The sequence below is a fragment of the Phaethon lepturus genome, unplaced genomic scaffold (genome assembly GCF_000687285.1).
Source record: "Phaethon lepturus isolate BGI_N335 unplaced genomic scaffold, ASM68728v1 scaffold20900, whole genome shotgun sequence".
Lineage (NCBI taxonomy): Eukaryota > Metazoa > Chordata > Aves > Phaethontiformes > Phaethontidae > Phaethon > Phaethon lepturus.
In genome coordinates, this window is record NW_010510169.1 from 44,125 (window position 1) to 60,212 (window position 16,088).

Below are 16,088 nucleotides of genomic sequence, written 5' to 3' on the forward strand. Positions count from 1 at the left end.
CAGGAAAATGAGATTCCCGGTTCACATGTCAAAGATTTTAGTTTTGAGGGACTTGACAGCCTTGTAACAGGCATCCAAATCTTCAGGTTTGGAGAAGCTATAGAAGACCACCAAAAAAACAAGTCTGAGACAAAATAACAAATTTTTGGCAGAGTTTTGGGGGGTTTCCAGCTTTATTAATAGTCACCAGAAATGGCCACGATTGGGCTTTACCATGGGGTTCTGGACTGATCCAATAGCAACATTGGCAATATCCATAGGACGGGATTTGCTATTTCAAGGTGGCAAAAGCTCCCTGTGCTTGCTTCAAAAAAAGGTTTTCCACCACAAAAACATACATATCCATGATGACTTTTGCGGCTCAGCAAAGAGAAACGAGACCACCTCACGCCTCCTTCGCGAGGCATTTCCCTGACCCAGCAGGAACCCACAACCAGCGGTGTCTGAAGCAGCTGGGCAACAGCCAGCATCCCACAAGTAAAAGCCTCATCCCGCAATGGCAGCAGGGCCCTCGCACATCAACTACAAAGAGGGACGTTGACCCCTCCAGACCATCCCATGCTACAGGAATGGGGATCACAGGGTCAGCTCTTCCTCCTGGCACCTCAAAGTGCCAACAGCCCTTTCTTCATAGATGGCTTCTGTTGGACTTTGTGCTTCTCTACAGGCTTCAGAACTTCAGGCTTCTACACAGCTGCAGAAAGCCACGCTCGTCCCAAGCAGGAGGGAACGCAAATCACTCGCAACGCTGCTGTTTGCACAGGCAGTGGCTGCAAGCCCACGCCGTGGGGAGCAGCAGCAGCAAGGCACTCGGCGCAGCGCTTGGTGCGAACACCACCACCAGGAACGTGCTACGAAGGGGCTGCGGCAGCAATGAAGAAAGTTTTTTTTTGGTATAATGGCATGTAACGAGCTGGAGCTGAAGCCACTGTTGTCATAACCTTGCTGAAGGCAACGGAGTTACATTGGGGCCTGTGTTTTCAGTTGAGGAAACCTTCACCAAAGAGCAATGTTTCTATCTTTAGACAGTTTCCATTAATGTTTGCAAATGTTTTTACTCCTCAGAAGATTCAAGAAACCAGCGTTTGGCAGGTTTAGTGCACATGAGAAATAGCTTGCTGTGCCCTGAGCTGCAAGAGTCTCTCATTCGAAGGTGATAGATTCACAAGGGGGTTGCAGGACAAAACCTGGAGTTCTCATTTTCTCTGTCCTTTCCCTTCCCAGCTTCCCTCACACCAAACTCGGAGGACAATGATGTCTAGACAGTAACGCTGAGCATTGCTGTGCTTCATGATAGTCTAAGCTGTCACTTTATACGGTCCTCAGCACCGAAGGGTCTGAATGCCTAGGAGCACCTGATGAGTGCCAAGTAAGTTGTGATAACCAGCAGCCAGGGCTAATTGGTTTCCAGTGGCGAGCCCACTCTTTGCATGACTTTGGGGAGATGCAGTATGCCAAAACCCCTCTGGTACAAGCACTGAGCAAAGGCTCCCGTGAGCTGAGCAACGGCTGCAGAGCACGCAGATCTAGCACCAACCGACACAACATGCCCATGAAGGAAAGGAGAGTGCTATGGAACGTGATGACACTCACCTGCGCTGGGACACTTTTTTTTTACTTTTCAAGAAGTTTCTTTTCCTCCCCTGTGTACTGGATCCACTCACAGGGGAAAAGGGCAGCAGGGGCAGACTGAAGTGTCTTGTCCACCATGCACCCCATAGCTTATCTTCTACTCCCTTCCACTTCATACCCATATGGCAGCATTAGGCCTAGGTCACCCATGTGTGCATACAGTACAGGAAGCAGAGGCGTGTAAATAAGGACAGGATTAGGGATGGGGGTCTACGACTACCTTCCCGTGCCAGAAGAGAAGGAAGAGGCATTAGGAATTCTCTGCCAAACGCTTTCTTCCAGTGAGGTTCATTTTCTGCATTGCTTTTACAATCACAGCTGACTGTCAAGGCAAGAAGGCCTTTCTAGGACAACTCTTTCATTATTTATCTGCTGCTTTCATGTGATCAGTAATAATGTCACCATCCGACGTCTCCAAAATGCTGCCAAGAACAATCACTTGAGACAGCCTGGAAGGAGACGGCTGCTAGGAACATAGATGGGCTCTCATCATACACAGTCAGCTTTCTGGGCAGAGTACTGTGTTGTCATGGGTCAAGATACCCAAGCAAGCAGCGGGCACAGAAGCTATGCAAAAATAATCAGGGTAAAACCCCCATACCACTGAGTTCAGCTAAACCCAGCCATGTTCACTGCAAAGCTATCCGGGGTATTTGCGGACCACGTCGCATGAACCTCTTTGCTCTAGAAGGGGAGTCAAATCAAGCATGGCCTCTCGTGGGAGGTATCAGCATCTGGCCTCTTGCACAGAGCCAAGGAAAGAGACTATTGGGAAGAACACGTCTGCTGGGTGGGATCCAAAAGAGAAGAGAAATTACATGTCCAAAGCTTTTCTGTAACAGAGGAAAAACCTTGCCCCATCTAGGAAAGGGAAGAGACCCCGGGTAGCAGGGCTGAGCCGATGCTTCTTCAGGAGCCTCTGCTGGCCAGAGCCCAAGCGCTGCAGAAGCCACTTCCCCGTGGAGGACTCGTTGACATTGCAAAGGCAGTACAAGGAGAGAGTTGGATTCTGGTCCTAACCTACTTCCCCCTGCCAAATCTGAGGGGATTCACACTTGCTTTTTTGGTCCTGGCCCATGGCTTGTCACAGGGGATCTGAGGCACCGAAGAGCTTTTGGGGAAAAAAAAAAAGGAAAAAAGAGGGTGGGGGATATATTCCAGCAGGGACCACAGGCCTGCTTCTGCATGAAGACCACAAACAATCATTCCCAAAAGCTGCATTTCCAGCAGCATCCGCCACAAAATTGCTTTCACGCTGAGCCAGGCTAGAGAGTAGGTTTAGCAACACAAGGCTATTTTAAAGGGAAAAAAGCAAAACACTGCAGAACACACAGTATGGACTATAATAAGTTTGCTCCCTCATTTGCTGCAGAACCTGAGGCATGCAGTTGCTGAACTAACCAGTGTAAAAATCAAGACAAGAGGTCATTTATCAAGTGAGGGCATTCAAATCAGTCCAGATTTAATGACCATGGCCTGCAAGTGGACAGGGCAGAACAAGACGGATGAAGGCAGATACAGAGTTTACTTCTCTCAACAAAATGCTTTCACATGAAAAGCGCTGGGGGCATGGTACTTTTTTCCAATCACAAAAAAATAAGCCCCGGCAGAGATGTTAATTCCATTTTCTCTTGCAAAAAGCTGTTTGATGGTGTGTCTTCAGAAGTACTGAATTCAACCACACTGCCTGGGAAAGGAACGACTAACAGCCTAAGAGTTAAGAAAACATTTGATTTAAGCTTCATTTTCTAGACAAACCCAGCATGGATCACATTACAGATGACATAGATTAGGGAGTGGATCCATTATTACGGGCAACAGTCTCCAGGGCACCGACGTTTTAGCTCAAGTCCTATCAGGTGCCAGAAAGGACGATGACCGCAAGCCCACTCAGCACACTTCTAGTCAGAGCTTGTGCTTCTTTCCGAGTCCTTGACCACCCTTCTGAAGCCTTCGCTGTCCTTTATCAAGGGCAGTGCTTCTCCCCAGGGTATTTTCATGAAGAGGTTCAGAACAACACTGCTGCCCTGTCCTTGCACCCATGTGGCCTGAAGTGTTGATGTCAGCCAGGATGAAACACACCACAAGACCTCCCCCCACATTTAAAGACTTGTTATTTTAAAAAAGCTTGTTATTTAAAAAAAAAAAAAGAGAAAAACTGTGATTCTTCGCAGAAGATGAGGTAAAAAGCCAGTGCTGTAGTCACTGCATCCTGTGTCAGATAGACAAGGGGGACAGCATCCCACCTGCACAGGGCAGGAAGCAGAAATTAAAGAACTAAACCAATTTGCAGGGTGGTTTGCCCCAGTCCCAATGCCCAAAGCTCCCCAGAGAAGCTCTGTGAGCAACACTGTCCCCCATGTGGACCCCAGCCATCAGAAGCTCCAGACAAAAATGCTCCTTGCAGAGCCTTCAGAAGAAACTGCCATATGCCTGCTTATCTGAATCCACCTCCCTAGAGCTGTGAGGGCGAACTGCTTAATCCCTAGACTAAAAGAAACAAAAACTTATTAAAAATTTTCACCCGCACAGTCCAATTACCTTTCCATGGCAACCGTAGGGGGCTTGTGTTGGTTTTGTTTGAGCCTGAAGGTAAGTGTGGGAAAGCTACAACACTAAAGTAATATTTAAGTGACCTCTAATTTTTTGGACAAATGAGAAGTCAGATGCAGTTAAACATTCAAGCACAGACCGGAACAGCAACCAGAGTAGGTCAGACCAAGAAATATCAGCTAACCCGCTGGAGGCAGAACAGTGCCAGAATATCACAAAGCACAAGGTTGGTAAAACCTTGGCCCAGGTTGCCCAGAGAGGTGGTAGATGCCCCATCCCTGGAAACATCCCAGGTTTGGATCAGGTTGGACGGGGCTCTGAGCAACCTGATCTAGTTGAAGATGTCCCTGCTCATTGCAGGGGGGTTGGACTAGATGGCCTTTAAAGGTCCCTTCCAGCCCAAACCATTCTATGATTCTACCTAGAGAAGTTTCCTTCCCCCCCAAAAACCAAGACTAAAACAGCTGTGCAGCTCACCTCTGCCCAGAAGGCAGCTGGGCAGGCACCTGCCACTTCCCAGACACCTGGGAAAGCCAATGCAGTGATGCTTTAAACCCTTCCTAGAGATTCTTGCAGGAGCTGCTGTTGGAGATCATAAAGCCCCCAAGCGCATTGTTCAGCACAGTCAGCCACTTGCACAAGTGTGTGGTTTGGGTTTTGTTAGAGCTGCCCGTGCACCCACGGCGGAGCAGGGTGGCCAGACCACGTTCTGCCTCCCTTCGCAGGGACGCGCGGACAAGGCTGAGCTCAGCACGCTGGCCGCACGCAGCGGGAGTTTCCTCGCTCCTCATCTTAGTGAGCCTTTAATTAGCCTAACACCAGCTTAGCTGTTCACCCACAAGCTCCCAACTCATTAAAGGCTTGATCACCCTCCACACCCCTCCCTCCTCAATTCAAATAGATTTCATGAGCCAAACAAGTCACCACCAGATTCAGCAGCAGACATGTTGGCTTATGAAACACTTTCAGGAAAAGAAAAAAAAAAAATCTTGGTTTTGATGCAAAATTTTCACACTTTTTTTTTTAAACAGTTTTCTGCTACAAAGGAAGAGAATCAGGGATGAACTACCATCCACTGTGAAGAATATGGAGAACCTGCACCAAACAGTGGTAGCAATAAACTAGAAGCAAGACATTAAGTGTTCTCAGTACACACTTTTAATTAATTATTTTCATGTGCTTTGTTTTAAATCTTCTGTTCCTTGCACATTTAGCTGATACTAAAATTCCTCACCAGCTCTGCAGGGTATCAGGCTAGTTAACCCTGCAGGGTTAAGTGCCTGTCTTATTTACACCTCTGCAACGTCATTTAAATTTTTAATGGTGTTGCAGAGATTTACTAAGGCAAGTCTTAATCCATACAGTCAGGGTCCAAATAGTAATCCCAGCTAGAGCCTTGATTTCCAGAAAAAAATACTCTTTACATCTGAAAAAAGAAGGCTCCTTGTACCATGACACAGCCTAGAAGAAAAATGTAAGGAGAACTTGAAGGGTCTTTCATAAAGTTATGTAAAAGCCTACAAGTTCTGATGTATTTTCTGAAAAGAGACCGTCACTTCTGAAGTAAGACACACAGCTTAGATGACTGTGTACAAGAAGAACAAGATGCTGGGGAAGAAGCAGAGAATGGAGAACAGGAATAGAAGAGCTCTTCTTACTGAAATTAGTTAAGCTATGATTTCCTTAGAAGGGTAAACTTGAGTTTGTAGGTTGGCAAAAGGCAACAGGAACTGCTTAAACCCAAAGACAAGTGGATATTGTTAAAATATCATGAATATGTTAAGGTCAGAAGGTCTAAAGCTTCATACTGGCACTGTTCTGGAAAAGCCTTCAACACCACAGATAAAGCAAACACGGTGAAGTCCACAGCCAAGGTTCAGCGATGAGGTGCCTCGTGACTGCAGGACATTGGATTTACGGATCCCAAGGACAGTGCTCGCCCTGTTCCAGCATCATTGAGGGGCTTCTCCACATCCCAGTCCTGCATTAGGCAGGGACATGCCAGCTAACCAAGCAGGGCACTGGGAACAGCACTGTGCTGTCCCAGGGAGCAGACATCTAACACTGCCCTTCTAACCCCTGGGTTACTCCTCCACCCTAATGACCAGGATGCCAGCTCATGTTGAGAGCCAGCCTGATTAATCAGGAACACTTCACATTCAAGAGCTACATGGTCAAGACCTCCCTCTAGAGCAGCTGAGTTTCAGTTGCCCATTTTCAGAGCTATTGACTGTTCCTGACACCATACAGCAGGTAGAGCATCTCCTGCTCTTATAGATCCCTAAGCACTCTCCAGCATCCAGCAGCCTACATGAAAGCTGAACCATGTAAGCAGGTTCCGACCAAGCAGGAACCAGCCTTCGGGCTTATACGCTGTTGCAGAGTAGTTTTGGATTTGAGGAGGTTAAGGGGTACACAAAAAAAAAGAAACACCAATGCATAACACTTCTTAGTCTCTTCAAAACACCTATGGGGGAGCAGCAAGGGTCAGAATATTTGTTCCTCTCCCCATCTCAAAACCACAAGTACAGAGTCTCTAATCCCAATTTAATGCTAAGTGGGCCAAACTGGAGCTTACTGAGCTGCAGGGAAGGGTAGCATTGACCTTAAACTGTTTTCCTAACAAGCTTGGATGCAGCAAGGGGAGTATGTGGGGGTCTAACAGCTGAAGGACTTCTATGGAATTGTGGGTTGAAACACAGGGACTTGAAGAGGCAGCTATTACTGCTGCATCTGGGCAGCCTTGGAAGGCAACAGTGATATCTGCCCTGCGTGTCAGAGGAGGTTAATCTTAGCATGGTTTGATGAACGCTGAGACATCTTCCCATTCTCTGTCCCACATGCCTTGCTCCACAATCACCATCTCCAGCCATTTCAGCTGACTTCTTGCTGTCTGGGCAGTGTGGTGGCACACAAGAGAAACCAAGCCTGGAGTCTACATTGGCAGATAGAGACCTCACCAACAGCCACCAGCAACGGTGCTGCAAGCTGTTCACACTGAACTGGCCTGTGACCCAGGCTGTGATGGGCAAGGCACCACTCTTGGCAGCAGGCTAGTTCTGTACTAACTGCTGGTTTAGGGTTAGCAAGCAAGGATGACATGACCTTCAAGGTCCTCACAGGAAGTGTAGTCAGCAACCTTCTGCTTCACCTTAGTGCATCCCTGCATCACATCCCGTATGGGACAATGACAGGAGCTACTTGAGGGGCAGCCGAGGGGAGCCAGCTGCTGTTGTACTCTGTCCACCACGTTTCAACTAAAAACTGCAAGGATCTTGCAGAAGCAACACGGCAGGCTACCGGCCTCTTGGGAAAGTTCTATCTGCCAAACACTGCCACGCTTAAGGCGTGCAGCCGTCTCTGCCAACACCTACCATGGCAGACATTACAAAGGAATCTAGTCCAAACAGGAATGTGGTTGCTTTCAAGAACCTCTTTTCAAGATGTGCTAGGAGGCTTACACAGGGGTCCCAAGTAGGCAAGTTTAACTAGATTATATCTCTTTGGACCCTGGAAGCCCCCTAGGGAAAGCCACAGTGTTCAGCTTGCTAGAGACATACAAAGTCTGGGCACAGGAACAAAGTATGTAATTAAGTCTCCCAGACAAGTAAGCCTCATCCTTTGCTGTGTCCTGTCGCCATGTCCTATAATCCCTTTATAGGATTTCTCTGGCTAGGCAGGGCAAGTAGAACCAGTCTCAGAGTCAAGGTAGGAGATATTCATTACCCAGCTAACCTCTCCAGAGTCCACTGCAGAGGAGAAGCTCATCTAGAGACATAGTCAAAGCACCTCATGTTTGTCTGTGCAATTTGATTTTTAAAACAGTTGTTCATCCAAGCCAGGTAGGTAAATATACTGATGCAGTTAACTGCAGGCAGTTTGGCACAGATGGCCCCCAAGAAACAGAGCTAGCCGAACAGCAGGGGTTTATATTTAATGAGCCAGGCCCTCAGCGAGGCGAGTCAGCAAGACCCCGCTGAAGGCAGTGGAGGCCAGCCAAACTCACTCGGCTCCCTGCACTTCTTCCAGCGGTGAGCAAGGCACAGCCTCCCCACAGAGGGTCAAGATCCCTCATTAGGGACCCAAGCACATGCCTGCACCAGCAGTGATGTCTGACCTCGCATCCCCCAAGCGCTTGAGCACCCCAGGCTGGAGCTCAGCATAGCTTTGTAGGAAAACGCTCCCAAATAGCTTGTATCTGGCAGCATCTAGATATTCCGAGATTAAGCACTAGCAACTGTAATTTTGGGGGAACAGAAACCAAACTTCCAAATGCCACTTCACCATCACGATGTGGTACCCCCTAATTGCCATTACACAGAGGAGAAAAATATATTAGAAAAAGCTTCTTTTGTGCTTAATTGGGGCAGTAGCATCCCCAGGCACAAAGCCGATCCCCAGGTGGTATTTGTGCCATTTTATAAGATGTGGATTGGTGATCCCTAACACCAGGGAAAATTCTGGTCTAAGTTGATCAGAAGAGATTTAGACCACAAAAGCCATGCCAGTTGTCAAAACCACAAGACACACCAGAGAGCACCATGTCCTTTGGCTGCTGGGCACCTGCAGAGCCATGCCCCAGAGCCAAGAAACCCACAGCCTCCTAGTCAAGTCATCATCATTTAGGAAAGCTGGTTCTAGCTACAGCCCACACTCGCCCTTAGAGGAGCTCAGAGCATATTCAAGAGCAGACAGGCCTGTGGTTGCATAAAAGAGCTCAGTAGGAACCCAAGAAAGTTGCAGCAGTCCTACGTCAGAGCAGAAAGATGTGGTTTTTAAATGTCTATGCAGACAGTCTCATTAAATAGGGAGAGACCATTGCTCAGTTGAAACAGAAATCCCTCTTATCTTCCTGTGCAGAAAGCCAGGCTACTAAAGGACATCCCAGAGGGCTCAGAAACAGTTTAGCCTCCTGAATCATACTGCTCTTGCTAAGCAGAGACCTCATTTCCCAGCCTGAAAGATCAGGGTTCCCCCCACACATGCCCTTCTTCCCCTGCTGCTACTCTCCCATCATCAGCACCACCTCCTTGCCTTGGCAGATGTGTGCAAGACCCATCCTGGCAAGGGGTGAGTGCTGTAGCTTGAAGCCCACAGAGCTCGTGGCAAGCTTCAAAGCGAGCAGCAAGCCTGACAGAGCTGCAGCACCTCACACGTGCAGTGGGGAGGGCTCCCAGCTTCTGCTGCCTTCTAAACTTAAGAGGGAGAGTTATCACTTCGTGCAGAGAAAAGATGCTGATTAGCTGTTGTCTATGGCACTCCACATCTGATCAGAAGAGAAGTACCATCTGGCATGCCACCCCTGGAGGGCTGCCAACCTTTGCAGTAAAGTACGAAGGCAAGAGAAGGTCAAGATAAAGGAAGGGGAGCAAAAACAGACATAAAGATTAATCCCTGCCAGGTGGTGTCAGTCCAGACACTGGAGTGCAAAACTGGGTGGATGAGCAAGCAGAGAAGAGTTTAAGTCGGAGAGCAAGAAGCAGAAGTGAAACAATTCTTTGCAGAAAAATCATGGATGAGCTGAAGAGACAACACATCTGAGCTTCAGACCAACTCCAGAGTAGGATCTTCAGCTAAACCTCTCTTGATGGGTATTTGCCCAGGCAGAATTTGCATCACTGGGTTTCAACTGTCTGGAGATGGTCAGGGAGCAGAGACTCCAAGACTGGCAGTGGGCAAAAGCAGTTTGAGAAGGAAGCCCAGGAGTAAGACAAGACTGGAGGAGACAGTGATGGGACAACAGCTTGGCAGGTAGCTTAAGAGTTGGAAGAGTATCTCAGAGGGGACACATCCTTCACCTCTCCCAGTGTCACACAGGGAGTATAAGTAGGGCATCATTTCTCCTGGCAAGGTTTCAGCCAGGTAGACACTAAGGTAGCTATCTCATGTTGAATATCACCTTGCATTGCTTGGTGTGAGGACTTCAGCAGTAGAGTGGCATGGGCTCTCCAGCTGTCTGAACATGTTCCCCATGAGTAGTACCTGGTGCAGAGGCTCTGCAATGGACACACCCCAGCAGTTCCAGGTGCACAGAGCCAGACTCCACCACAACAGCAATACCACTGCTGCTCCCTCTCCAAGGGAAAATCCCATCCCTCTCACCACAGCCACTTGAATTTCAGGCATCCTCCATGACACCGTTGACTGCTTGCTTCCTGTACCTCCTGGAAGGTGACAGGTTATTCAACAACTTTATTAGCAACAACATATGCACATAGCTGCATGCCGAACAGACAAATTGGGGAGCTCAGTGTCAAGGCAAGCGTGCCACTCCACATGAAACTGCCCGCCTCTTAGCCTTGGGATCTGTGGTACCTTCTGACTCCAGACGGTCCAGCCCATAGGTCACAGCCGTACCAATCTTCCTCACAGATGGAAGAGCTGTCCTCCTGACTGAAGATGCCATTGATGCTGGAGTTACCAGGCCCACAGTTCTGCTGGATGGCTCCTCTGTCTGTCCAGACTGGGTAGCAGACAAGCCACCAGGAGCTGGGACAGCCTTCTCACTGGCGACCAGGACCACATCTGTGAAATCTACAGAAGACAGGAAGCAGCAGCAGTTTGGTACAGTATTAAAAACCCCACCATTTAAGAACAAACTCCTTAAAAACTTAACTTAGAGTGGAAGAAGGTACTAAACTCTTGCCTCTTTCAAGATGTACAAGTGACTCTACTGTAACGAAAGTTTCTCCTCCAGGACAGCCAGCACAGGAGGTTCCCCTTAAGGGGGACTCAACTAGGTTTTACTTCCATTGCTTTGAGGACTAGTCACCACCCCATAGCAAGATCAGAGCACTGAGACACTGAACGAAATCTGAACCAAGTAACAGATCTAATTGTTTATTGCAAAGAAAAAAATTAAATTTCTAATTAAGTCCCAGAAGCAAATTAATATGTGGAAACTGCCAGAAGAACCTTCTCTCCCCTACAAAGGGACCTTAATTTAAGAGATAAAAAGAAAAAACCTATTTGCATTGTATGCCCTACAATATAAGAATTACCAGAAAGGCTGCCCAGCAGCAGTTGCATTAGTGGTACCTACTACTACAGAAATACACTTAAGCTCAAAGTCAGCTTTGTGCTAAGGGAACCCTTGCTACACTCCTGTCAAGGCAACAACCAAGGTGACATTGAGCTAGTAGGCAGCAGCTGGATGAACAGGACTGCTTAAAGCATTTCTGTATGAGCTACATCAACCCAAGCAGCAAGAACTCGCTGTTCCTCAAAGGAAGTGAATATGAACACAGGCTTCCGCACCCAAGCGATTGCCAGACTCTTGCAAGAGGGTCACCCCTGCCCCCCCAACTTTACACTGCTCCCATCTTACCCCAATGAAACTTTTTGGTCCTTCGCACTGAGCATCAGCAATGCATGACCGCCTTTGGCTCCGGTAGTAGAGCTCTCCCCTCCAGAAAGAGAAACTGGCTTAAATGTCTAAGTCTAAAAGTCAACTTGCTAACACAGATGGATGTGAGGGTTTCGTTTGTTTTGGGGTGGTTTGGTTTTTTTAAGTCTCCACTGTTATTCGGAGCAAGCGCCATATGTTGGCATATTTTAACATAGCGGATCTGTAGCATGGGCAGAGAGCAGCTAGAGGCAGCCTGCTAGAAAAAAGTAACTTAGAATATGGATGGTGTATCCTGAGACTTCAGTGTCCAAGCATTGATTCAGGTTTCAGATGTAACATCTCATCTTGTGTGGATAAGCCTGCAGAGCTTGAAGCAGAACCCTACCTTCTACATCTGGAGTGTCCACTGTGGAAGAAGTGCCCGTTGCCACCAGCAGCTGGGTAGCACTAGGAGCAGTTGGCATCTGGGTGTCCTCCCTGCCGTTCTCCTGCAGAAGACTTGCAGCTCCTGATCTCTGGGTAGCACCAGGCACCAGTGTCACAACTGACAAAGCAGTATCAGCCTCCTGGGCAACTGTTGTCACCTCCTGAGTAACACCTACAGCAAGAACACTTGTCGGTACCAACTCACAGGACAGCTGACAGCAACCAAGCAGAGCTTTGAAGGAATATAACTCCATGCATTCACATTTCTAGAGACACAGTGCAAGCAGCAGGGCCAGCCAAGTATCATCAGGGCAGCATAAAGACAGATGGAGAACATGCGTAACAGGAATCAAAGCAGCAGAATCAGTCCTCATTTTCTTAATTACCCCTTTAGGGACACATGGATGCACCAGGAAGCAACGCCATGGGAGCACAGCACTGCAGGCCCATGGTGCTAAATACCATTCAAAGCAAGCGAGGCTGCCAGAGCAGTGCTTTTAGTGACCAGCTGCCATGGCTACAGGGCTTCAGCTTTGTAGAAGGGTTTATTTTTGTTGCACAAGTCTTATTGATAGTGTTGTTTTCCCAACATCTGGGAAACAGCTGAGAGGGAACCTGTTGACAAGTCAAGTGCTTATAAATTAATCTAGAAACTAATCAGTCAGGTTTCAGCACCAGCATGGAATAAGCTTTTCTTATTTTATGGCAAAAGCTAGATCCTTTGGATGCAGTGAGGGGAAGTTTTCCTTTTGCCTCTGTAACCAGAGGGAAGATGAAAGATGCTCAGCAATTAAAACAAAGTCCTAAACCCCAGCTCATGTTCCTCATCACCACCCAACACCCAAACAGACTTTTTTTAGCATTCCCCCTATACTTTAAACACCGAGTAGAAACACTGCCATTAGGCTGCAGGTGCCACGTCCGCAGGTAAGCACAGCACAGGGTGACACCGCCAGCCCGTGGCAGGCTGTCTAGCAGGAAGATTTCTGCCTGCTGCTAACAGAGTTGGCACAAACACTGGACAGCGAGAGCCTGGCCACAGCTTCACTCCAGGGCGAGGAGACAACACCAGGAGCTTTTGTTACAAAGGACAGCACAAAGCTCTGGACAGGTCTTTTGATCTGAGTGTCCGTGTAAAGTCATGGAAGACATCAGTCATGCACAGGCTACTGGTACAGCTCGCGTATTCCTGGATTTAGGAAGCTTTTCCAGCCATCCATTATTTCTGCATCTTCTGCACTGAGTGCAAATGTCTACAGCTAGCATTTGAGAGCCAAGTGATCCCAGATGCTAATTTAATTCCTCAGGAATTATTTCCCCCCTTTGTTTTGTGCAGGGCTTCAGAGTGAGCTAATGCAAGGACCACCTCTGGGTCCTTGCATTTGCATACCGGAGGGACACCCGGAGGACTGTTATCCTCCTTGAAACCAAGTGCTTAACCGGCTGGTCAGAGGCTGGGCTCCCTGCGCACTGGAGAGTCATACCAGAGGGCTACTCAAAGCAGATTTGCATCCCTGGCCGAGGTGAGACAGCTACAGCCAGACTACAGCTGTCCCCCTCAACCACTGCACAAACACCAAAACTGAAGCCTCTGCTTTGGTAGTACACTGCATGTGCACAACTTCTCTAAGTCAATGAAGCAAGTTTTTTTAAGTAGCACTAAGTCTCTGCTGATGAGACTCCAATTCTCTAGAGACCCCCATACCCACGTACAGCCTCCCTCCCCAGGCTCAGCTGTCACAGCCTTTCCAGTCTCAGCTTTCCTGTTCGCTACTAGAGCCACCCTCCCTCAGCTTGAGGAGCTGAAGAGGCAGCTCAATACAGTTACTTCATATAACATTCAGGACAGGGTACCACCAGACAGACCATGCCTACCTCTACACAGGGACATCATGTACAGGAACGGCCAAGGCTAGGCAGTACTTCATGGGTGCAAGTTACCTGTGTAGGCTGTTAGCCCTACACAAAGGTCTACAGCCTTCCCAGCAGGGAAAGGGTGTCCTACCTCTATTGCAGGTATTGAGATTACACATTTCTCCACTTCATCTCCCTGAAAGGAAGCACAGGTTCCCAAGAGCATCTCTCCTAAACCTACACTTAGAGGCAAATGTCTCTAACAGGCAAGTTTTACCTTTCCATGAGCTTTCCAGAGTAGGAGAAAGATCAGACCGTGTATCTGTCACCATAGCAGCCGCTGACTGTGATGGCAGGATGCTCTTCCCTTCCTCTGTTGTGACTGTTTTTATGTTGTCCAGTGAGTTGAGATCACCCATGTCTACACCAGTCAGGTTCACAGTGTGGAGATCATCACTGCTGCTTGTGGAAGCTGCCAGCATCTCCTCCCCTTGCACTGGCACTGTGCAGTTGGTCTCCTCAGCAAGCCCAGGAGTTGGTGGAGGGGACACTGGGGATGGCAGCACTCTTGTTGCATCCTCTTCCTCCTCCAGACCTCCCTGCAGGGTCTGGGATGGTTCTGTTGCCCCTAGGTCCTCTGTCACCTCCTCATGAGACATGCTTCCCCTTTGACTTATGTCCCCCAGTTTTGTGTCATCCCAGTCAGATGGCACAGTGTCCATAGGGTGGATGGTGACAGTGCTCTCTGTGGTGGGCAGGTCTCTTTGCCTGCCACCTGTCCCTGCTTCCAGGTGGAAGGCGGCCTCAGTCACCACAAGGGGATGTTTTGCAGCCATGGATGCTCGTGCAGCCAGGGACTTCAGAGGGCTCCTGGTGTGGGCTCTCAGCATTCCCACCTCCGAGGTCATGCCATGAGCCTGGGGGGTCGGGATGACATGGTGGTCGCTTGCTGTTTCCCAGCTGGGAGAGCTGGGGTACAGTGTGGGCTGGGGCACAGCTGAGGGGTGCAAGTTGCTCTCTGCCTCCTCCTCCATGGCTGTCCCAGGAAGGGGGCTTGCTAAGAAGCTGGCAGAGCTGTGCTCTACTTCAACACCACCCTCTGTGGTGGTCTCGCTAACAGGGCCAGCAACAGACTCCTCCTGGACAGCAGGGTTCAGCGTGGTCACAGCTGTGGTCAGCATGGCCTTGAATGCATCATCTTCATCCAGCTCTGACTTCGTGGGACCAAGCTCCTCCTCATCTACAGCAGCCACTGCCACAGCAGAGGTATGAGCACCCAGGCCCTGGCTGCCTGGGATGACATGGCTCAGGCTTACATGCAGCATTTCTCCTTCTGCAGTGACAGCTTCATTTAGGGGCATCCCAGATGGCTTTGCTGACACTCCACATGGCTCTTCAGAGACAGTCTGCTCAGAAGGGGACGGGTTATTTTCCAAGTTCAGCATGCTTGTCCTTCCATCTTCTACCCCATTCCCTGCCCAGGGGGCATGCTGGACCTTTGTCATGTCCCTTTCCTCCAGTGGCCGAGATGCAAGGCATGGTGGACTGGAGGACAGGAGCAGGATGCTGCAAGTGACCGTGCAGATGTTAAATCCTATTGATCTAGTCATAGCTGAGAAGAGATGTGTCCAGAAGTCTGCAAGGCTGACAAGTCCAGAGTGCAAGACCTAGAAAGGGAAAAAGGAACCAAGATTACACATACCCATAACCACCTATTGATCCAGGACCTTAAATAACTGGGTGACGAGTCCCAAGCATGCTAGTCTATGCCCACTTCTGAGCAGATCCCTCCTACACATCCCAGGCAATGGATCCTTGCATCTATTTTACTGTTCCTACCCTACCCAGCCTGAAGTCTCATGCCAGACAAAAACCAAATCTTGATCTGAAGCCCAAGACAGACCTTGCCAAGCTCCCACCCCAGTGGTAGAGTGCTATGCTCTACCCAGCAGTCAGACTTGCAAGCACATGACGAGGATCAACCTGTTTGTCCTTTGCAAAGTCCAGGACTGATGTTTTTCAGGGCCAGACTGAAGTCTCAGGCCTGTTATGGCAAGCTCTGTTCTGTGCATTGACATGGAAGGAAGCCAAGGAACTTGCACAGAGAACAAGGTGGGTCCATAAGGGTGCAACACAGGACTAGTGCCTAAACAGGAGGCTTCAGGGCTGCATCAGTGTCATGTCCTGTATGAGCTCCTTGGCCCCACAGAGAAAGGCCAGACAGCAGCGCTGCTGCATTAGCAGTGCTTGTGCTGCACTGCACCATGGAAGCACT

General features: G+C 48.9%; 1 protein-coding gene across 1 annotated transcript in view; it reads right to left on the reverse strand.

The window, feature by feature from the left end:
* LOC104627826 (chromosome unknown open reading frame, human C14orf37) overlaps nt 1–15,423 on the reverse strand; it is a gene marked incomplete at its 3' end in the record, with an annotated part of 18,952 nt that extends 3,529 nt beyond the window's left edge. The window contains exons 1-4 of the mRNA XM_010296209.1: nt 14,091–15,423; nt 11,919–12,131; nt 10,501–10,719; nt 7,486–7,491 (exon numbers count right to left, since the gene is read on the reverse strand). Of these exons, the coding sequence (XP_010294511.1) occupies nt 7,486–7,491; nt 10,501–10,719; nt 11,919–12,131; nt 14,091–15,423 (1,771 nt within the window). The remainder of the gene's footprint in view (nt 1–7,485; nt 7,492–10,500; nt 10,720–11,918; nt 12,132–14,090) is intronic.
* Between the last annotated feature and the right edge of the window lie 665 nt (nt 15,424–16,088).